The 23,920-nt window shown below is 45.8% G+C and overlaps 1 protein-coding gene across 3 annotated transcripts in view; it reads right to left on the reverse strand.

Moving 5' to 3' along the window:
• The window catches only part of MIGA1 (mitoguardin 1), a 68,709-nt gene that overhangs the window by 14,610 nt on the left and 30,179 nt on the right, over window positions 1-23,920 (reverse strand). For all 3 annotated transcript variants that reach the window (XR_012475441.1, XM_074221120.1, XM_074221119.1), the window contains exons 6-9: window positions 23,382-23,518; window positions 21,511-21,634; window positions 6,763-6,863; window positions 29-147 (exon numbers count right to left, since the gene is read on the reverse strand). Coding sequence is in view for 2 of the 3 variants with exons in the window: in XM_074221120.1 (XP_074077221.1) it covers window positions 29-147; window positions 6,763-6,863; window positions 21,511-21,634; window positions 23,382-23,518 (481 nt within the window). In the remaining variant the exon portion in view is untranslated. The remainder of the gene's footprint in view (window positions 1-28; window positions 148-6,762; window positions 6,864-21,510; window positions 21,635-23,381; window positions 23,519-23,920) is intronic.

The raw sequence follows: 23,920 nt of genomic DNA on the forward strand, positions 1-23,920 counted from the left end.
ACTTAGTAAAGTAAAAAGAAAACAGTACCGCAGGACCCTGGAGTAGATTTTCCCCTCTTCCACCAAGTGCATGGCTTCTTCGTACAATGGACAGTGGCAGAGAGAGTCCAGGCTGTATGGGTGTCGCCCCTCCCGGTGTTCTGTGAGCTATGGAGATGGGCCACGTCAGTGACAAAACACATGAAGCTGGCCAAATGAAGCAAAACAAACAAGCATTTCCAATACCCCCCCTCCAGAAGATGGTACACTTCACTGAAACCATTCATAACACATTCAGCATCACCCACATTTTATTTCCAAATGGCACTGAGGGAGCAAAGCTTTCCAAGAGACCAAGCTGGGATTTCTATAAGTTACAAAGAAAAGACTCCAGGGAAGAAGCAGTCAGAGGAATGAAATCAATGCAGATCATTCCCCAAAGTAGAAGTGAGTAAGAGTTGAATGAGAGTCATCTAAAGATCATCAACAGTTACATCAAAAGATCACTATGAACCTGAGAAATGCAAATGAAAACAACTTGGTGGGGGGGCACCTCTCATCCACCCACTCAATGAGGGGGAGAATGGGAGACACAAGAAATATCTACATCCTCAGACTGTACACAGAACCTCAAAGAGGTCAATGGTGACAGATGGCACAATAAGAACACTGGTATAAAAAAATGAAAAATCAAGAGAGCCGGGACTAGTCATGTTACAAAGTGCAGCCCCAACCATCGATCCTCGATAGCAAGATGGGTATGACTGAGCCTCGTCCCAAGAAAAGATGTGGGGAGGCACTTTCCCCCAGATGAGGGGGTAGGAGTACAGCATTTGCCATCAGATGTCAGGGTCTGCCCTACTGAAACACCTTTCTTGTCCTTCTTTCTATTCCTTAACACAACAGACTCAAGTCAGCCTTTCCAGCCTGTACCTTTGGCTCCATTTTTTCCCACCTCAGTAACTTGGAACACCAACCTTCTTATTTAAACTATCAAAAGATAATAACAGATTATTCTAATTGAGCAAACAAAGTCTAAACTTAACCACTTGATAAAAGGAGGTATATATCACACAAAGTCAAAAGCACATTGAGTTCTGCATGGGGAATACCTCCAGTATGCTTCTGTGGCAGTGGTTAGGGGGACTTCCATGATACATTCACAAGTTAGCACGTGTAGATCCAAAGAGTAGAGCTGGAAGGGACATTAGACATTCTCTAATGTAACCTCACTTTAACCAATGAGAAAATGGAGGTCTGGAAGAGGTTACCTGACTTGCTCCTATCAGAGTCCCAGTTGGAAAGGTAACCTCCATCAGTTGAGAGGCACCTTACCTTCTGGGAATGTGCCTCTCCCAGGCCAAAGCAACCACCTCCCCTAAGAAAACCCCTTGGCCCCTCCTCCCAGAACCTCAACGTGAAAGAAAGTTACCCCATGCCAGCCATGGCCACTCCTCTAGTCCTCTCCAGATCAAGCCTGTTTCTATGGAATTTGTCCATCATGCCCCCCTTGCAAGTCCCCTCTCCCACTTTCTCCATTTTCTTGCTGGTGACTCAGCGTAAGAGTCCCAAGGACTGCAATGACCTTGCCTTCTGCTCATGTCTGTATCAGGGCTCAGCATGATTCTTGGTATGCAGCTAGCACTTAATAAATGCTTGGAAATTTGAGGACATGTCAGAGCTTCTTCTTTCCTGGAATTGTCTCAAAAAGATAGGGCAAAGGGGAATCAATAGGCTAGTATCATACATAGAATTGTATTTTTCACATGTAATTGGAAAAATAAAATATCAACAAATGAGGGAAAAAAAGAATTTTATTTTTTTCTTTAAGATGGTTTTGAGGGAAATGTGCTCCTCTAATATACATGCAGGAGAATGTAACTTTTAAAAAAGTTGTTCAAGAGGAAATAGTTCTAGGATTTTGTATTTCTATGCCTTCTACAAGGGAAAGAGCTACTCTTAGGAAGGAACCCTTGGGCCTCAAAAGAAATCCAAATATTTAAAGAAAACCACATGTACTAACAAAAAGTTGGGAGGCTCCAGAGGGAGGCACTTTAGTCCATCGTGAGCTGAGCTCTAGTCTGGCCCGAGTGCCCTGAATTAATGCTCTAATTTGAGTTAAAGAGTGCTTTCAGCTTTTTTGTCATTTTAAGGAGAAAAAGAAAGCCTTAATTCCAGGGGCAGGAAGCCCCCCCAACATTTATCCCTTTCTGCATTCTGGGAAGTGGCACAGCACCCACTGTCTTTGAAAAGGCGGTTGATTTTCTTGGATAATGAGATCTTTAAACAGGTCCAACATGTCAAAAGACAGAAGGTGCCCCAAAGGTCATTCAGTGTAGAATCATATCTATAGAGAAAGAAGCTCAGGCCCCAGAGCTGACTTTATGAGTATATCAAGAAGGATGGACATTCTTTCAGAAACACATGCTAATAATATTTGTATGTAAAGCATTTTGTTATTTATATATTCATATATAATTTATGTTTTTTCTCGGGGTTGGTTCAGTCATTTGAGTGGTGTGCCAGTCTTCCTGAGTCTGGGGGGGGGGGTTTCTTGGCAGAGATACTGGAATGGTTTGTCATATCCTCCTCCAGCTCCTTTCAGATGAGATAACTGAGGCAGATGGGGTTCAGTGGCTTGCCCAAGGTCACACAGTTAGTGCCTGGGACCAGATTTGAACTCAGGAAGAAGAAACTTCCCAACTTCACACCTGGCACTCTGTGCTCCTTTTCATTGCTTAACTGATGTTGGCTTTAACCTTTAAAATTATTTGCTGTCCGAAAAAAGGAAATTTCACAAACCAGAATTTTCATTTGTAAAATTTGTGTCATGTTGACTCCCAGGTGATGAAGGATGCCTTCCACATTGCTAGCAGCCCTTCCAAAGGGATAGACAGAGGAAGATCCAGAATGAATTGGGTAGCCCACCACCATCATATGGCTGCTTTTGCATTTGCCAAGGGCCCAAGTACAAACTCGAGCTGAGCCAGGATTCTGACCAAGTCAGCAGTGTGGATGTGGCAGGCAGGGGTGTAGACACCCCTCTGCTCAGAGGGTCAATGGTCCTGACCGGGGCCCCTTGTTTCTTAGCTCCGAGTCTCTCAGTCTGGCCCAACTCCCTTCCCAGAGGATGTCATTGGGATTCAATGTCCCATGGCAGGAGGTCTCCAGAAGAGCACCATGGGCAAGCATGCCTTGGTTAAAGGCAGAGATGCCACCAAGCTGTAGGCAGAGCTAAGGCAGCATCTATAAGAGCCAAATCGGAGAAGCTCAGCAGAACTGATGGGATCAGAGTCCAGCCCATTCTGTTCTGAAAAGGGTAAATGCCAATCCCTTTACCTGACCTCCACTGGGGACAGTGTATCTGGGAAGGGATGTCAAGGGGAGAGCAGATGAGGCTGCCTGTTTGGCTCCAAACAGCTGACTCAGGAGAAAAGGGGGGGGGGGGTGTTTCAAGGAGGTCTCCCTTAGAGCATGGAGGGTCTGCCTTCCTAGGAGGCCACCATGCAGCAGCTCAGATCCTTGATGCAGGGAAGCCCATCTTGTTCTGTTGTTCTCTACTGGATACGGGACTTATTTGGGTGCCAAAGCATTTGACATACAGAGATTGGGGGTCTTTCCATGAAGAAGCCCCTCCTCCAGTCCCTCTGTCAATCTCCTAGGGGCACAGGTAGCTAGCCAATTGCCCCAAACACAGGTTCAGCTTTGGGCATCCCTTTAGAGCACCTCTTTGTGTCTGGCTTGATATATGTACCATACAGATACAAATGCACACATATATGTATCCATTGTCTATTATTCTACATTCCTGTAACAAGTCTCATCCCACCACGGACACTGGGGCAGACCCTCCTCCCCTCATCATCCTGCCATTCAATAAACTCTGGTGCCTCCCACCTTTCCAACCTTCTCAGTCCTTGCTGCCCTCCAGCTTTTCACTAGTTCGGAGACACTGGCCTCCTGGTTTTTCTTCACATAAGACACTCTCCATCTGTCCACTCCCACTCTTTTCACTGGCTGTCTGCCATGGCCACCCCCTCTTCACCTCTGCCTCCTTGCTTCCTCCAAGCATGGGAGCTTCATAAAAGCTGTCTGACCTCACTGATAATGGGTAAGTTCTGCTCTCTTTGAACATAAAAATGACAAAAATGGTGGCCGTCAGTGGTAAACCTGAGAACTGACTGAGGGGCTGTTTCTCTGTCCCTATTCCCAAAAGCAGGGGGAATGTGTTTTAGGAGACCCCAAGCTTTTCAGCCTCTGGTCATCTAGGGTTCTATCTGACTGACTGACCAAATGATTGTGCTGGCATGGGCATCCAGGTTTGAGGGGTCATCAAGTTCCAAGGAGGCTGTCAATGAGGGACAGGCATTCCAGTGGTCCAAAGATTCCTTATTTCGGGTTGCTTGAACTACTTCTCCTTTGGCAATCTCAATTCCAAAGACCAGAGTTCCAAGATCTGGTCTCTCCATTGACCTCCCCTTCCTCACCTACAGAAAGTGGGACGTGGGACTGGGTGAGTGCTGAGGAAACCATAACTTGGGGGCAGGGGAGGGAAGGACTGTGGCCTCCACCAGAAAGTAAAGTTCCTTGAAAACAAGGAAGGTGAGTGTAGGGTGGCCTCCTCAGCCACAAATAGAGACTTGAGATGGGGGTTTAACAGAATGTTCTAATACCTTTTAGACATTTAAAAACATTATTCAGAGAAAGAGGAGATACTGGATCCTCACAACAATGCTGAGGAATCATAGGCACTCAGGGGTGAATTGACTTGCCTAGTATCACACAGCTAGGAAGTGTCTGAAGCTGTATTGGAACTCAGGTCTTCTTGGTGCCAGGTCTCACCAGACAGCCTAAAGGGTTAAGAAGCCCTGGGTTCATCTAAGTAGGACACAGATGAGAGGCCCTCTTGCCCACCCTCATCCTCATCAAGCCTCAGCAGGGTCTGTCTATAAATCCAGGCCAGGAGTGGGGCCTGGGGACCAGCACATGCCGCCACCTCCTTGATTTGTAAGCAGCCCCCTCCTCTACTGGGCACACATGGACAGGACAGCTTTTCTACATTGATTATACACAAACTGTTTGGCCAATGGTGAATTCTGCATGTCACTCCAAACCTCTACAAGATAAAAGTAATGAGTCCAGAAGGAGCCTGAGTCCAAAAGCACAACCCTTACAACCCAAGGAGTGACTCCTGTTGCAGGACCCCTGGCAAAGCAAAGGGAGGCTCTGCTGGTGCCCAGGCTCTGAGCCCAGGGGATGAAAGAAATGGACAATGAAGAAGGCAGGGACAGAGTTACCAGCCAGACCAGGACATCAGAATTCCTGAACAAGTGGCCACTTCTGCCCTTTTTAATCACTCCCCACCCCTTTCCCTTGATGGATGAATGTGGTCATCCAAGAAAATCTACCCTAAGATAACTGATTAGAGAAAGGGATTTTAAAAATGCTGAGCTGTGATAGCAATGCTTAAAAAGGTAATTCCTTTGTGCTAAAAAAAAAATCCTTCTTTTATTGTACATTCAAGGATTTTTAAAAATGTGCCCTTTTAATAAACTATGAAATTAGAGCAGTTAATAAAATAAGAAAGCAAAGATGAAAATCAATACCACTGGCAATAAAAAACAAAGCTGACAATTGGGTCAGCAACTATCCCAGAGAGGCTGCAGCAGGGCTGAGCAAGGCAGGTCTCCATGGCCAAGGGTCATGGGGGGTGGGGAGGGTTTGGGGGATATGCTTTCTAAGTCTTTAGGAATGCTTTAAATATCAGTTATTGGCCCTCATGAGGATTCTCAGTCTTGATGTATCTCCCAGCATCCAGCTCAGAGCATTTACTGAAACCCCAGAGGACACTGGATGAGAGTTCCCTCTCTGGCCCAGAGCTCAGCCCCATTAGGCCCCGGAGCTTTAAGCGTCCCAGGGAGAAGCTTCCTCGGGAAGTGTCACGTTAGAAAGTAGCTTTAGGGCCTTCAGTTATAGAATAACTTGTAACACAAGTCTTAGCCAAGTGTATCCAATTTATAACAATTCTTGTTATCAAATGCCCAAAGATCATCATTCTATTGATACAAAACATGGAGGGAGATGGCATTCTGATACAGCTAGATGCAGCTGGAACAAAAGAGGTGATCCTTCTTGCTGCGGATTCTTCATGCTGCTCCTCCACCCCTACCCTCTCTTGTGAGCTCTAGCCTCCTATTTCCAGTGGTACACTGGAATCTTGAACTCCACATTATCCAAAACTTATGTCTAGACCCCCCCCCAAATTCTCTCTTCATCCCATGGAGGTCACACCGTTGGTGTCGAGTCCAGAATCCTTACTCCCTCTCCCCTCCAGATCCAAGATGGTGCCAGCGCCTGGGGATTGTCCTTCTAGTGTGCTCCCTCCTCTCCAACCTCCGTTCAGGGTGGATCTTTTCTAATCCCTTACTTAGCAGAATGTTTGGCACCCAGCAGGCACTTAATAAATGCTTCTCCCTTCTTCCTGACCAGTGAGAAGACCATTTTCCCATCAAACAACCAAGCCTCAGGACTTGGTCATGAAGGGCCTGTGGCATTTTGGCAGCAACACCATGGCCTAAGGCAGGAGGAGAGGATAAAAGCCACTGGCCAGAGCTTTAATTTCCCAGGAAATTCAGAAATACCAAGAAGAAATCCTGCAGAGGGAGGGGACAGCAGTGAGCTAAGTAGACCCAGAAACAGTCAAGGAAAATTTTCCCTGATTTCTACACAAAAAATAAGCATTCCACAGGAGAGGGAAAAGGAAAAAGGACACCCACTTCTTACCTCTGTTGCTGAAACAAAGGAATCTGTCGAGGCGATGCTCAGCGTGTCTCGGAGACCAAAGTCGTCCGCGTTCCCCCTCACTGTGATATCTGTGTCTTTATCTAGAAAAGGCAAAAGGAGGGGTGGCTAGGTGGCGTAGTGGATAAAGCACCAGCCCTGGAGTCAGGAGTACCTGGGTTCAAATCTGACCTCAGACACTTAATAATTACCTAGCTGTGTGGCCTTGGGCAAGCCACTTAACCCTGTTTGCCTTGCAAAAACCTAAAAAACTAAAAATAAAATAAAAAATAGAAAAGGCAAAAGGAGAATCCAGGAACTCACCTGCTTATTCAAGATGCCACCTATCGGATACAGGCCTTCATGAATGGTAGAGGTCTTTCATTGGGAAGGGAAAAGGAAAGCCAGGCAAACTGACCCATGCTTCAGAGGTGATTTCTGGGACACCCCATTTGGAATCCCTAACCTGAAAGGTCACCAAGATCTCAAGGCAAAGGAGAAGGCAAAGGCCCCAAAATGCTGCCATGACTTCAGAGGCCCCGAGGCATCGACGCACTTGGGTAGGGTGTCAGCGGAGAGTTACTACATGACAATGAGCAGCACTCAGCCTGAATTTACACTCTTGAGCATCTGGGTCAGTTGGAAGTCCGAGCTGCTTTACCTTCTTGAATTCCTTTGGGTTCCCATCTCTCCCTGGCGACACCACTGTGACCACGCTCAGGACTCTATTTCAAGAGTCCCGAGTGCCAGGAGACCTGGCCTGGTGCAGGAAATGTCCAACCCAAAGCCTTCTCACACTCCTTGAGCCCTGCATGGAGCTGAAGCCATGATGGCTCAATGAGGAAGATAGTGGGCCATGCCCCCCCCCCATCCAGGAGCCAGGAAGCTTATGTTTCCACCTGAATTTCTTTCAGATAAAAGTTAGAGGAATTCAAGGAATGAATACTGATAAAAAGATGATCTTCCAAAAAGTAAATTATTTCAAAAGCATTCTCAGTCTACTTTTTTATAAATCTGCCTTGCCTGGGGAGTCAAATCAGTGATTATTTTCCCTTTCTTTTCAAAACAAGACCCACAAAACTCATAGAAAGGCCCCAGTCTTACTCTCACCATACCAATCTCATGGACCTACACCTAAGCGCACATACACAAAGTGTCCACCGGTTAGAACTTTTCCAGATGAAATTTCTAAGTGGGATGACTGTGCTTTTCCTCCAAGCATTAACGAAGTAGAGTGGGGATGACAGACAGAAGCAGGTGGCTTCAGGTGCTTTTTGTTCTCTTCAGAGAGAAACACCGACATTACTGAAGTGGTGCTACATCTCCCAGAAGTTGTCAGAACTGTCTACTGGATTTCCAACAATCAGCAGTTGGGAGCCAGCCAGCAATGACATTCAGATGCGTTCCTATGGTTATACTTATGTTGGGCAAAAGCACCAGGATGAAGTGGGCCGAGCACCCCAGAATTGGACAGCTTGGCTCTTCACCCCCACCTCTACAAGCCACATTCCCACCCCTCTTATTCCAGGCATTATGGAAGTTGCTGGAACAGCAGTTGAGAAAAATGAGCCAAGAAGAAGCCTCTGGGAAGGGGGAGGTCCCTGCACTCTGCTCCTACAAAGTATTTATTTTTTTTAAAAGGATAAAAAAAAACCCTACTGGACAATTTATGAAATAGTTTGGTTTTATATTTTCAATTAAAGTAAAATAAAATACAATCCTTTGAGGAAAGGACTTCTCTGGGACATGAATGAGAAGACAGAAGAGGTCTGAAACTCCCTGTGGCTTGGCCTGGTCACTGGATAGCTTTTTCAGCAGCCCCAGACAGGCTACACTGAATCATCTGGATGTGAACCCCACTTCCTTCCTAGGGCAACAAATAACAAACTCAGAACTCCACTTCTGATCACCTCCTAACAGAATGGTTGGCTCTTCTTGCTGTGGGGATGTTTCCCCCCTTCAATTGTCCATGCCCTTCTCTTGGGCTTTCCTTATGTGCCAGGAGGATGAGGCAGAGATGGAAGATGGGGCTGCCCCAGAAGCTCTTGCTCCACTGGGGGAAGTGGTCCTGGAGGGTCCTTTACACCATTACCTAAGCTGAGCTCAAGACCATCCCGACAGGTAAAGAGGAAGGAGGAGAGAGGGGGTCAACCTAATCCATGAGCCAGGGAATTTCTTCAGATTTCAGCCATTTCTGGCCAGAAGGGATAAGCCCTGGACTCTGGGGCACCCTTCCAGACATTCATTCTAACAACAAACAAGATAACTTCAAAGGAGACTATGATCCAAGTTAGCCAATAAGAGCAAAGAAAGAAATGCTAAAACATGATTAGATTTATATAAGAAGGAAAACTGAAACAACCCTGAGTAAGGGGAGCAGAAGGAAAAAGGTAGTGCTAGTCAGATACCAAATCCATGAGACCAGCAAGCAGCTAGAAATAAATTAATACCTGTCTAAGAAATTTAGCTTTATATAGTAAGGAAAATTAAAATCAATGCAAATATAAAGAAGGAAGAAAAAAGTCAACTATGGTGAAATTTGTATAAGCCATTCTATCAAATTGCTGATGTTGAAAATGTGCATACCTTTTGCTCCAGCAATACAACTACTGGGTCTATACCCTGAAGAGATGATGAAAAAGGGTAAAAACATCACTTGTACAAAAATATTTATAGCAATCCTGTTTGTGGTGGCAAAGAATTGGAAATCAAGTAAATGTCCTTCAATTGGGGAATGGCTTAGCAAACTGTGGTATATGTATGTCATGGAACACTATTGTTCTATTAGAAACCAGGAGGGATGGGATTTCAGGGAAACCTGGAGGGATTTGCATGAACTGATGCTGAGTGAGATGAGCAGAACCAGACAAACACTGTACACCCTAACAGTAACATAGGGGTGATGATTAACCTTGATGGACATGCTTATTTCATCAGTGCAACAATCAGGGACAATTTGGGGCTCTCTGCAATGGAGAATACCATCTGGTATCCAGACAAAGAACCATGGAGTTTGAACAAAGTTCAAGGACTATTCCCTTTAATTTAGAAAAAAACCTGATCTCTTATTATCTGATCTTAATATCTCTTATACTTTATGTTTCTTCTTTAAGGATATGATTTCTCTCTCATCACACTCAATTTGGATCAATGTATACCATGGAAACAATGTAAAGACTGACAAATTGCTTTCTGTGGGGGGTGGGGGAGGGAAGTAAGACTGGGGGAAAAATTGGAAAACTCAAAATAAATAAAATCTTTAATTAAAAATAAAAAAAAATTGCCCATGTTGGTCTTTCATTTTCAAGAGGTCCAGTGATGTTCAGGTGATCTTGACTCATGCATGAATGGGATGTAAATGAGGCAGAGTTGCACAAAGTCATCAGCCTCATTCTCTCTTCCAAAGTCATCATGGTCCAGTGACTGTCAGGATGACTGGCAGAGGCCTCAGATGCCACAGATGTCTTTGACATTGGACCAAGTTCTAAGCACTCCAGAGCACCTGCTTCCCCACCTCCTTGGCCATTAGAACTCACAGGAAGCCTTCCCAACCTTAGGCTGGACACCCCCAACTCACCAATGGATTTGAGGTCCATTGGTTACCCTGCCAAGATGGCTTTGGTCAACAGCAACAAGGGGACCCAGACTGCAAGACCAGCATCCTTTCACCACACCATTTGAGCCTTTATTCAAATATGAGGAAATGAGGTAGGTATTGGGTAGGAGACTGTCCTAAACTCTATTTTCTGGGGTCCAAAGAGCAGTATCAGGCATGTAATAAATGCTTCTTGCCTTGCTTTGGCAAATGACACTTTTATGTAAGTAAGTTGACTGGTTAAAAGCAACTCTGTGAACCTAACTTCAGACCTAGCAAAATCCTAGGATCTCAGCTCTTATCCAATCAGAATCCTTCGATGAAGTCTTTTTAAGAATAAGGCTTTGAAAAGAAGCATTGGAATGTCTACCAAAAGGCAAACACACTGAACAAATGGGGGTTTTCTCAGATAATGGGCTACTGAAATGTTAGACATTTCTGTTATTATTACTGAGTACAAGGGAACCCCAAATCTCCATTTCTTTTTAGGCTATTAAACTGTAAAATCAAACAAAGACTTTGGAGACCCTATCTATCTGACTGAAGAAATTCGTTTTTGTGGTTTTTCCTAAATTACAAATCCCCAATCTTTCCCCCCCCCCCCAGCCAAACCAAGCCAAGAAGCATTTATTTATTTATTAAACCAGGCAGGGCACAAAGTCCAGGGGTACAAAGGAAAGAACTCACAACTTACAGTTGATTCTGGATGAACAAAACACACACAGGATGGATATATGGGAAGCTCATCTGAGGAGGGAGGTGAAATGCTCAGGCTGAAGATGAAGGACAAGTCCTTGCTTTCTGTGGGGGGTGGGGGAGGGAAGTAAGACTGGGGGAGAAATTGGAAAACTCAAAATAAATAAAATCTTTAATTAAAAATAAATTGCCCATGTTGGTGCCACCAGATCCCTTAGATTACCGGGGGCACCACTGGACATACTGCAGTGGGTCAGGAAGAGGGAAGTTCCAAAACCGTCTTCCTAGCTGTGAGACCCTGGGCAAAGAATTTCTCTTGTCTGCCCTAATCCACTAGAAAAGGAAATGGCAAATTAACTGTTGTGAGTGAAATTTAACCAAAAGGTAAACTGAGGTATGCTACTCTGAGCAGGGTAAGTTTATTAATAGGGTGCCAAAACTATTGATAAAGGGATCACTGGATGCCTCAGTTTAGAGCCAAAGAGCCAGAACTTAAGATGCTACTCAGATCAAAACAGAAATCCTATCACTGGTTATGGAATTAACAACATCATGGAGTTGAGGGATCACAATTGGTTACATTAAAGAAAATGGGTTTACAGACACGTGGGATCTTGGACCACCCCTCTTTCTTTCTTTCTTTTTTTTTTTTAAGTTTTTGCAAGGTAAACCGGGTTAAGTGGCTTGCCCAAGGACACACAGCTAGGTCATTATTAAGTGTCTGAGACCAGATTTGAACCCAGGTACTCCTGACTCCAGGGCCAGTGCTTTATCCACTACACTACCTAGCCGCCCCTACCCCTCTTTATTTCAAAGGAATTCTTTGAGTCCCAGATCCAGCCCAAGGTCACTGATAAAGAACCAGGAGTATAGATTCGCTGGTGCCTAGGGATTAGATAAGACAACTTTTTTCCTCTGACAAGGATGAAGCAAATGATAGGACAAGGTCAGACTGCATGCTTCTTGAGGATATTCTCCAGGGACTGTCTACCCCCAAAATGTGAAGATTTCCCTCCAAAGGAGTAGATGAGAACAATTTGTTCCAGTGGCTACAGAGGCAGCTGAAGCAGATGCTATGGTCAGAACTGGAAGATTCCAAGGTCATCCTCTGCCCTGTGGTCTTGATTTCTGTCTAGCAGATGGACTTCTATGACTGGAGGAGAGAGGGAGGCTGATAACTTCGTGCAGCTCTGTCTCACTTCAACCAATTTAACTGACTTAAGACATCACCCATGCTCTAACTGGTCTTCTTTGAAAAGGAAGGACAAACCATACTCAAATGCCAGTAAGTAACTCAGAGTCTTAAGTTGTGTGGGCAACCCTTAGCAGGAGCTAAGAAGGGGCACAGGGGGTAGAGCACAGCCCTGAAGTCAGGAGGACCTAAGTTCAAATCTTGCCTCAGACACTTACTCGCTGTGTGACCCTGGACATTCAGTCATCCTGATTCCTATCTGGCCAATGGATCCAGATAGCTCTGCAGGAGAAAGTGAGGCTGGTGACTTAGCACAGCCCCCTCCCTGATCTCATGGTCTTCTTCGAGATGAAGGACAAACCTCAGCAGCAGAAGCACTTCACAGGAGGGGCTGAGGTAACAGTTCCCATAAAGAAAGCATGTTTTCTGAGGGGAATGAACTTCTAAACTTAGAACAGAGATTTCCCTTAACTAACAGTGGTTAGGGAAAGCCCAAACTTTTCCATGTAGCTTTTGAGAGGGAGGTTGAACTGAATTCACTTCTAGACTCAGAGACAAAGGAGATGTGCAATACTGATAATGGTTACAGAATAAAATCATGATCAGTGATTCATTCTCACACTCTCTTGTATCCTCGCCAAGAAAACCTCACCGACAATAGTGGCCCACTAGGGTCCATGGTAATTGGACCCACTTGAATGACAAAATAACAACAATACTAAGCATTTTTGCAGTGCCTTAAGGTTTGGAAATATTTTCTCATTTGAGCCTCATAATGACACTGGGAAGTGGGTGCTCTCCCTGACCCCATTTTACAGATGAAGAAACTAAGGCAGAGAAAGGCTAAGGGTCTTGTTCTGGGTCACAGAGCTCCAAAGGCTGAAGAGACTGAAGATGCGACCTTGGGTCTTCTTGACTCCAGATTCAGGGGAGGGGGACTTATCTCTCTGCCCCCCCCCCACCTCTGAGAGGGCAATAGGGTCAGAAAAGAGAAAGATCTGTTTGAGAGCTGCTGTTAAAGAACCAGCAGGACTCATCAACAGCATGGATTGTGTGACTGAAAGGATGAGAAGGCAGGAAGAGGAGAAATAATGTCGGGTTGGGAAACAAAAGTTCTGAAATATATCAGCAAAGAGCCACTGCAAGTCAGTCTGGAAAATACGCAAGAAAATGGCAACCCAAGTGTGAGCATCCATCCTCCTGAGAATTCCACCCCAGGGAGTCCATCCCCACCAAGTCCATGCCAAAGAGAAAATGGGGAGGAACACTCTGTAGTAGTAATGAAATGGGAACAAGATAGGTACCCAGAAAGGCTATGGAACAGCACTACAATTATGAGGGGGAAGGAGTTGGGGGAAGGAGGTTTGGTCTTTGTTTTCAGAGAGGACCAGTGACCTTATGGGGTGATGTTTCAACTCCCTGGACTGGGATCTCACTGGTAGAATGTTCAATACCCAGTTGGGGCTCCATGTGAAAGTCATGTCCCCCACTCCAATTCCCTGGAGTCATGTACCCTTCATAACTCAGCAGGCCACAAATTAACTGTAGCTCCCACTGTAAGACCCCTCAAGCTCTTCCTCCATGGTCCCTGAATGAGCTTTCCTTACAGTCACACAGACCTCAATGAGCTTGTATGTGAAGGCATATATGCTCATATGTACAGTGTCATAGAGAGTGGAGTTTTTTCTGAAGCAGAATTTCTTGAAGAGCTCAAGACCAGGAGTCTTAGCCCCATTTCTCCTCATCAGACTTGAGTGGCTGCTCACATCTGCCTTGCCTGGTCACAATCTATTTTCTGCCCTCTGGGGAGCATCAGGTCTTTTTTTTTTTTTGTCTCAGCAGACCCTAGTTGGGATTCCAAAGATGCCTGCCTCCTTTTCAGACAGAGGCTGTCAAATGTCTCCAATGTCACTGGATACCACCATCTATGGCAGCCCTCCCCTACATTTTTAGCAGTCACTTCCCTCAAGATGTGGCCAGTCAAGCTCCCCCCACCCAGGCAACCAATCCACAAAGACAAGGGACAAGAGAGACACAAAGAGCCTGGGAGCCCAAGGCAGGCAGGGTCCTTCTAGATACAAGACAGGAAGGGACAGTTTTGGATGGGGACGATCTGTATAGTATCTGGCTCGATAAACAGATAACATAGAGGAAGTGTGGGCAATAGCCCAAGCCTGAGAAGCCACTCAGAGGGAAGAATTTTTAGAGGCACATGTCTTTGGACTACATTCCCCTTGTAGAGGCCTCAGCTATCCTCTGACATGAATTCACACTTGTGAGTCCTGTCCTGAGATATACACAAACTGAGCATCCCAGGCAGAGGCCTCAGCATCAATACTGAGCTGGCAACCTCTATCTCCCTTTGGGAGGAGGTGGATCAAGCCAAGCTAGAGCAGGGGAAATTATGGGACCAGGTTGAGAATCCAGTCAAGAGAGAGGACTTTCCTCACTCCTGGGGCTCTCCCTGAATCTATCCCCAGTGTAGGTTTGTGTCCTGAATGAAGGGGACAATCAAAGAAATGTTCCCATCTCTTAGATTCTCAAGTACTGAGCACACAGCCCAAACCACTCGACCCCTCTAGGTTCTGGGAGATCTTTCCTCTGTCATCCCTGGGCTCCAATTAGTCCTTCCCTCTCTAGCTTCTCCTATTCCCCAGAACTCACAACAAACCCCTCCCCTGGGATGCCAACCTTCCCCTACAGCACCTCTTTGGGCCCTGGACCACTCATTCCTTCTATATCACTCCCAATCCTCCAAGATCCAGTTCCAACATCCTACCTCCAAGTAGAGATTCCCTAAGTGCAGAATCAGGTCAACAGTTTTGAGAGGCCAGTCCACTCCAAATGTTATAAGGAAAGTCTTTGGAGCCCATGCTCCAGCCTTTCTACCTCAACAGACCTTGGCAGGCTGAGCCTCGAGGACAATCAGGCACTAGATGAGGACCTCGGGGACGACCACAAGAACTAAGCAGGGTCTGTGGCTCATCCAGTGCCCCTAGATCCACTCACAGGATACTCTCTGTTCTTCCTCTAAACCACAGAAACAGGTGGGGGAAGTTGCTCAGGGGCAATGGCCTCAACTGTGCCAGCAGCACCCCTAACTAGGCCCAAGTCAACTGTTTCTGTAAAACCTAATTCCTGGTGATTTATTTTATTACCAAAACCTAAAAAGGTTTCTTTGAAAGCTTCACCTTCCTTTTCACAGTCAACACACTTGCCCTAAGGGAAAGTCATCTGTGAAAATGGTTTGAGTGAGCCTCATCTCTGCAGATATTAGTGATAACACATGACAGTTAAACAGTCTTGTAACTCAGACGAAGTTTCTACAAATATCATCTGTGAGTTTCAAAATATCCCCAGAGATGATAAATCCCAGTTTATGGAGTAACAAATTGCAGCCCAAGAGATGTCTAGGAAAGACACTTCACAAGGTTACATTTGTGCCCGTGGTCCTACAGCAAAATGTGCTGGTTTGGATCAGAACCTTGCTAAAGAGATGGACTTTTAAACAGGGTTCAGTAGAGCTTTAATTATTATCATGATGAGGTTCAAGGCCTCAGCCTTGGGAGAAAGTGACCACAGTGGGAATGTAGCACAGACTGGTCAGTGACTCATTGCAAGGCGACCTGTAAAGCGATCCCTCTCAGAAGTTAATAGCTAAAAGAATCTTGCATGTTCATGGAAATTCAGAGCAAAGTAATTTCAAACCTCTAAGCACAAATCCAAGGTCTGTTCTCTGAGTTGCTGCAACAGGTGTAGAAAAACATTCCAGAAAATCAGCAGTGACCTCCCCTTCCTAAGGGTACAGTACGATAACATGAGTCATGGACAACTAATGTCCCTGTTTCCATGCCCAATGCTCAGGCCTCCTGGGCAGCTGCCAATCCTCCACCCCACCCCACCCCATCCCACCCCACCCTCAAGATCTGAACTTGGGAGGTTACAGTCCAGGTCCAGAATCCCTGACCCCATGTTTGTGGGTACCTGAGGCTGATCTTGATTGGCACAGTGCAACACATTTAACAAACTCTTCCTTGGGTAATGTAGAGGTAAACAGAAATTTCCTTGCCCCTCAGAAGAATCAAAGTCCCTGCTCTGGCCCAGGCCCAAGAAGTGTCACAACTGCCAACTGCAGCAAGATGACCTGCTCACAGGTGGGGCAAAGTGAATCCATACAAATGGAGCCCAGCCACACACTCTTTTGGGTGTTCACAGGTGCAGAGCCCAGTCTACAGCAGGCATCCTGTGGATGTTAGGACAGACCCTTGGAAGATGCCTGTAGATCTCAGGAGGCTGAGAAAGAAATCCTTCCCCAGGAAGAATGCCATAGAGAATGTTCCTTGCCCATGATAGCCATGGGCAGCGAGGGACCCAGCTGAGCAAAGAAAGGGAGGGGGTAGAAGGAGCTGAAGAGACCAGGGCATAAAGAAGAGGAGGGGGCCACAGTTCAGTCACAAATTGGGGCAAGAAGACAAAAGTCAAGCTCTGTTTTCTTGGGGAGGGGGGAAGCAGGAGGCAAGGGACAGCATCCCAAGGAGGAAGGGGCAGGGGCTAGAGTCCTGGTTCAAGGGCCATGAATCAATAACAGAGGAGATGGGCTGCGTGGTGAAGTCTGGTGGGGCAGAAGGGGCAAAAGTCAAAGGAGGTGGCCCCAAAGGATTGATGAGAGATTCAAGTCAAGGGACAGGAAACAGAAAGGAAAAGCTTCAGGGAGTTTGGGGGCTGCCTAGAGGAAGGCCCAGGGTTGACCCAGGATCTGGGTGAGAAGACCCACATAAGTGGCATGAGAGTAACTGAATCATAGGCTGTGAGAGCACCAGGGAAAAGGAGTAGTGGCCTGGTTTGGAGCTGCTGCCAAATCTTGAGGACATCCAAGATTGCTCCAAGAACAGAAGGGCAAGAGATGCAGGAGACTGAGACCAGAAATAAATGTCAAACTGGGCAGCTCCCTGACTCAGTCAGATCTGTTATTTCAGCCATGGCTGAGATGCCCTCCCTTTGCCAAAGGAGATCAGGAGCTACTCCACGGCTCAGCCTGACAAGACACTGGGGCGACGAGAGATGAGGCGATTTGCACCAAAGCAGCCCCAGAGTCTAACTGATTCAGTCAAAGTCATCAAATTTAATTCCCACTCCTAGAACCTGGTAGCCACGGGAGCTCTTGGCAGAGTAATGCAAGTCCCATGGGCCCACAGGGAGGCTCCTCTCCCAGCACTGTCTAAGGGCTGAAGAAGTCAGTCTGGACTATGTACTAAGCACAGAGAGACAAAGCAAGGCAAAAGACAGGCCCTGCCTCAAGGAGTCCTCAATCTAGTGGAGGAGATGGCATGGGAACAAATGTATGAGGGAGCCTCAGACAGACTGAAGAGAGAGAAGGGCTGAAGAGGGCTAGAGTATCTGAGCAGAAGAGGAGACTGTGAGCAGCTAGTGGGAGGTCCTCCCTGGAACACACAGTGAGGCAAGGAGGAGGGTCTCGGACTGGAGAGGCAGGAGGGGGTCACTTACCAACACTTGGAACACCAAGCAAAACATTTTGAATTTGCTTCTGGAGGAGGGAGTCTCTGGAGTTTTCTACCTAGGGGGGAAACATGGTTGAGCCTGTGCTTTAGGAAAATCCCCTGGTGACTGAATGGAAGATGAACTGGAAGGGGGAGCGACTGAGGCAAGCAGACAACTCACCCCACCTCTTCCCAGCAGTTCCTGCCCTTGTCCAGGCATGAGGGGAAAAGGGGCTACTAGGGTTGGGGCAGAGTCAGTAGAGGGGGTATGCTGGAGATGCTGCAAGGGGACGCCAGCCAGAGCCGCAGAGGGGAGAAGTCAGCCAGAAGGAATCTAGAGGCTTTGCCACCATCTTGGATCTGGGGGATGAGAGACAATGAGGAATCCAGGCTAACTCCTAGGCTGCCAGCCTGAGGACTTGGGAGGATGACAGTAAAAGGGAAGGTAAGAAGCAAGGAGATTTTAGGGGAAAAGCAATGAATTCTACTTTGGATATGCTGAGTGTCCAACTGAACATGCAGTGAAGAGATGTCTTAAGAGTCATTTGGAGATGTGCGACTGGAAGTCAGCAGAGCGGATGGGACAGGAAAAGTAGGTTAGAAAACTTTCATCTTATAGATAGTAATTAAATCAATGGAAGCTAACCCAAAGATTCCAGCTTCAAGGACAAGAATTCACTCTATGATAAAAACTGCTGGGAAAACTGGAAGATAGTATGGCAGAAATTAGGCATAGACTAACATCTCATATTCTATACCAAGATAAAGTCAAAATGATATAAAAGTTAAGATCATAAGCCAATTAGGAGAAAAGGAATAGTTCATCTGTCAGATCTATGGAAAGGGTTACAGTTTAAGATCAAAGAGGAGATAGAGGACATTATAAAAGAAAAAATAGCTAATTTTGATTATATTAAATTGAAAAGTTTTTGCACAAACAAAACCAATGCAACCAAAATGAAAAGGAATGCAATAAGTTGGGAAACAATCTTTACAACTCATGTTTCTGACAAAGGACTCATTTCTAAAATACATAGAGAACTAAGTCAAACTTATAAGAAAACAAGTCATTCCCCAATGAATAAATGGTCAAAAGATATGGAAAGGCAACTGTCAGATTAATTAAAACTATTTAGTCATTTGGAAAAACTGCTCTTAAATATTATTGATCAGAGAAATGCAAATTAAAACAATTCTGAGGTACCATCTCATACCCTTTAACCCAGCAATACCACTACTGGTTCTGTATCCCAAGGAATCACAAAAAAGAATTAAAAACCCACAAATACAAAAATAATCAGAAGAGCTCTTTTCATAATGACAAAGAATGGAAATTGAAGGGATGCCCATCAATAGGGAAATGGCTAAACAAATTGTAGTATATGAATATAATGGAATGCTATATAAGAAATCATGAGGGATGGGATTTCAGAATAGTCTAGAAAAATTTACATGAACTGATGTTGAGTAAAGTGAGCAGAAACAAACTAACAGCAACATTGGGTGATGAACAGCCATGATGAACTTGTTCAATGAATTCAGTACAATAATCAAACACAATTCTAAAAGACTTGTGATGGAAAATGACATCCATATCCAGAGAAGGAACTATGGACTTTAGATGTAGACTAAATTTTACTATCTTCAATTTTTAAAAGTTATCTTTTGTATTATGTTTTTTCCTCTCTAATGTTTTTTTTTCCTTCTGTTTGGATCTGATTCTTTCACAATATGATTAATATAGATCTTTTTGTATCATGTTATGTAGAGCTTAAATTAAGATTGCTTTCTGCCAAGGAGTGGAGGGAAGGAGGGAGGGAGGGAGGGAGAAAAATATGAAATTCAAAATCTTGAAAAAAAATGATTGTTGAAAACTACCATTGCATGTAGTGGGAAAATGAATAAATTAAATATTTAAATTAAAAAAAAACTCCATGGAAGCTGATAAGATTCCCCAAATGAAGAATTATAGAAGAAGAGAAAAAGTCCAGTTCAGAACCCCAGGGAACATGAGAGAAGTCAGAGGAGATCCAGGGATCCAGGAAAGTCAGAGGAAAGAGAGAGTATCAAGGAGTAATCCAGAATGCCCAAGACTGCATAGAGGTCAAGGAGAAAGGGCTGAGAAAGGAACTCAAAACTAGCGGCTTCTCTAGCATACTAAGCTAGAAAAAGACTGAGGACATGCCCCGAGTAACAGAAAGTAATGGCAGGACTACTAGGCTGTGGGCACTAGCCTGTTTGGAGCAAGATCTGCTCCTTGTCAGCCCCTCATCAGTGGGAGCTCCCTGAGGGCTGGAGCTGTCTCTGTATCCTCAGCATTCAGTCCAAGAAGGCTGGGAGAAAGGAAGGAAAGAACGCCCCTGAAGCCTTGTCCAAGGCTGTCCAGAGTTGTATGTGCTCAGTCCTGATAGCTCTTGGTACTATGTGCCCATTTGTCAGATGGCACAGGTAAGGCTCTTTGTATTCAGGGCTTAACCTCCACAGTCACAGCAAATGTTCCCCCCTTTCCACTCAATCCTTGTGACATTTTACAGAGGTTCAGTGATTTGCCTTGGGTCATTAGGCTGATAAGTGCCTGACTCCGACCTTCCCAAAAGAAGATCTGCCACTCTGTGCACAGTGGCGTCCCTTCACACTCTCTAAACAGAATATCTGTATCTTCAATAGCTATTCAGGCTTATACTGCTCTGAGACTTCTGGGACAGACCCCTTGTACACATCTGACAAGATGAGGAAGGGGAGGGACTGTGCCAGGTCCCACAGTTCACCCACACTGTCTATTCTCTGCCACCCTGTCCTCAGTTTCTTATTCTGATGTCCACTCTGGCAAGGTCTCCTAGCCAGCTCCTCACCTCCTGTCTCCACTGACAGACTCTGAGGACTTGAGAATTGGAAGCAGGCAGTAGGCTCCAAGGACCCTCCTCAGCAACACATCTAGATGGAAGTCCTCCTCCTCCTCCTCCTCCTCCTCCTCCTCTACCCTTCACCCTCCTCTCACTCTTGTCCTGGCAAAGTCAGACTGGCAGTGTGCTCCAAGTAGTGTCACCCCTCCTGCAAGTGCTGGGCTTCCTTGTGCAGCCATGGCCTGGACTTGCAGGACACCTTCCAAGTGATGATCTGGTCCTGGGGGGGGGGGGGGGCAGCCACAGGCCCCTCCAGGGATTGGATGGGAACCATTCAACCCTCCCTTCAAGATGGTCCCCAGGTCTCTCCCATCTGTCTGGACCAGACCTGCATGTTCCTGCTCTCTCCTGGGCCTTGGTACACAGAGTCCCCCTTCCCTGGTCCCATCAGTGAGGAGCAAGCAGAGGGACTGAATGGACATGTTCCTTTATCCCACCAGAAAATGAGCTAGTGAGGGTCGGTGCTCTCTTGTTTATCTTCCATAGCCAATCCAAAAGACCACCCCAGATAGGGGAGGCATTTAATTAATGTTTCTAATGCAATCACATTGTTTTACTTACATCCATTTGAAAAGTAAAGCAGAAAGAAAACATTCTTTCAAGGAATGGCAGAAAAATGTTTCTCATTCTGCCTTTTACTCCCCATGTCTGTCTTACCTTCAGCCAAGGGGAGAATGCGAAAGCAGCACTAGAGAGTTTCTGAGGGCAAATAGAAGCTACTTCTGTTTTAATTTACTTTTTGGACTATTGTGACGTCATCTGTCTAATGGATATCATATTTCCTACCAAACGAAGAACTGTTTGGTATCCTGAATGAAGTTGTATAAACTCCTATCAAAGTTACAACTGTTGGCTGAAGCACCTTACCGATGTCATTAGCCAAGGAATCAGGATCCGAGGCCCCAAGAGTGGCTTCAAACTCTTCCTGGAGACGATAGGCTCTCTGCAACAGAGACTCTAACTTGTGGATGAACTCGGCGCTGATGATGTCCTGCAATGAGAGGAAAAGGAGAGGGTTGACATTCCCCCAACTTCAGTTCTTGCCCAGGGGTAAAGAAGAATCAAGGACAGACCTTCCTCTTAGACCACACAGACTAGAGGAGTCTCATTTGAGGGTGACCTCTGGAAGTCAGCTAGGCAGTGAGGGTGCATGGGTTTGAAATCCAGCCCCCTTGGTCACATCATACTGCCTCTTGTGTCCAGGACTGGGCAAGCCTCATGCAGCCTCACGTAGCCACAGGCCCTATGACAGAACTTCATGAAATGGATAGCAATAGGGGCTGAGGGGGGCACCTCATGTCCCTCATCTGAGAAATGAGTGTGTGGGGGCAAATGAGATCTTAATTGGGCACTTGTGGATAGATTTCGGGGGGGGGGGGTCTGTCTTTTTGAATAATTTAACTAGATTCTTTTGTGATCCTGACTTTTATGCTACACATTTGAAAACAAGACTAAAGTATGGGTAGGCTTCCCCAGACTGCCAGCCCAAGGGGTCTTGACATCTTCATTGGTTTTTTTCCCATTCTGGGGCTACTAAGAAAGCCCACCCCCTCCACTGTGCCTTTGGGACTTGCAGGCCTTTCCATGATGGCAAAGCAGCTTTGCAGCCCCAAGTATAGAGGCCAAGACTGGCTTGTTTCTTCTATTTTGACTGTCAGGGTTGAGTCTGTGAATAGGCTTCACAAATACTTATTAACTCAATCACTCCAAAGTGAAGGATGGGAGCCTCTGTTTTCTTTTAAAAACTTCCAAAAACAAAACCTGCTTTGCCCAATAGGCTACACTTCCTAATAAGTCAATAAATGTGAGGTTTACATCAAATTTGGAATTTAGGAGCTAATCTAGTACTCTCCAATAAAACGTTTGACAGGAACATGGGCTTGCAGGGGAATCGAGTGGTACTAAGACAAGTATTTCATTCAAAAGCTTGCGTGGCCCTGGACACCAGGACCAGTTTCTCCTTTTAAGGGGTACTAACTCACTCAAAGAGGGCCAAGGGGGCTGGATTTCAAACTCACTGCCCAGGCGGCCTCTAGAGGCCACCCTCAAATGAGGTCTCTCTAAACTGAGTGGCTTCAGAGGAAGGGCACTGGCCTCAGAGTCAAAGAGATCTGCAAATGAGACAGGGACTCTGGAGCTATCAAAGAACCAGCTATAAAATGGAAAGGTGTCTGGACCTTCAACCAGGACTGCTTTGTGACCTGCAAAAATCTCTCTGCTTGCTGACTGCTGCCATCCTCTCTTTTCTTGGGGTGTGGGCATAGAAAACAATCAAAGTCAAGTGACTTGTCCAAGGTCACACAGCTCCTCAGGGTCTGAGATGAACTCAGGTCCTCCTAACTCTGCTCTCTCTGACTACTATTGTTCTCAACACTCCAACATCATTTGACTCTGCAGCTTCAATTCTAAAGCAAAACTGAATGGCTGCTGCCCCTACCCTGTCTTCCTAGCCACTCCCTCCTGCCCTCAAGATCCATCAGGGCCATCAGAGCATCTGGTAGCTGCCTTGCCCCTTTCCTGTTCCCCCAGGCCAGGCAGAGTCATCTGGGCTGCTTCACCTGCTCTGCTGCCAGGGAGGAGTAGCCCTTCCCAGCCGACCTGCTTCTATGCCCTCCAGAGCGCTGGCATGGCCAGGATTCATTCATCCACGCGAATACTCAGCTCTGCTCTCTCCCCCAATCAGAGCATGAGGACCTCAAGGCTTTTTGTGTGGGGTGCTCCGTGGGCACAGCTCTCACCTCCACACTCTCCTCAGCAATGGCGTCACCTGCACCCAGCTTAATGGCACCACAGCTGGCTTCGTCTTCTGCCTGTCTGCTGCGGAAGGTGAGCGCCTGCTCCCAGCGCCGCAAGGCCTCCTCAAACAGCTCCATACCTACACAGGCAAGGAGAAGCACAAAGCCCTTCGTTGACATCATGAGTTCCAAGGAAGTCATCTGTTCATACTCTGCAGTTACTTCTCTGGGGTTGCCAGAGGAACTCGACCCAAAGGCAGAGGCAAAGTGGTCATGTGTCTCAGGGTCAGGTTTTTCTTAAAGAACTAAGTAAATTTCCTTTGTAAAAATGATCATGTTTGAGCTTATCTGTCAGAATTTAGGCCCAAACAAAATCAAAAGAGCAGTTTGAAACATAAGACAAATCACTGGGATTAGATAAAATGAAATTCTTTTGCACAAACAAAACCAATGCAACCAAAATTAGAAGGAAAGTAAAAAACTGGAAAAATTATTTGCAGAAAGTATTACAGATAAGAAGGTCTCATTTCTCAACTAGAAAG

The sequence above is a fragment of the Macrotis lagotis genome, chromosome 2 (assembly GCF_037893015.1).
Source record: "Macrotis lagotis isolate mMagLag1 chromosome 2, bilby.v1.9.chrom.fasta, whole genome shotgun sequence".
Lineage (NCBI taxonomy): Eukaryota > Metazoa > Chordata > Mammalia > Peramelemorphia > Peramelidae > Macrotis > Macrotis lagotis.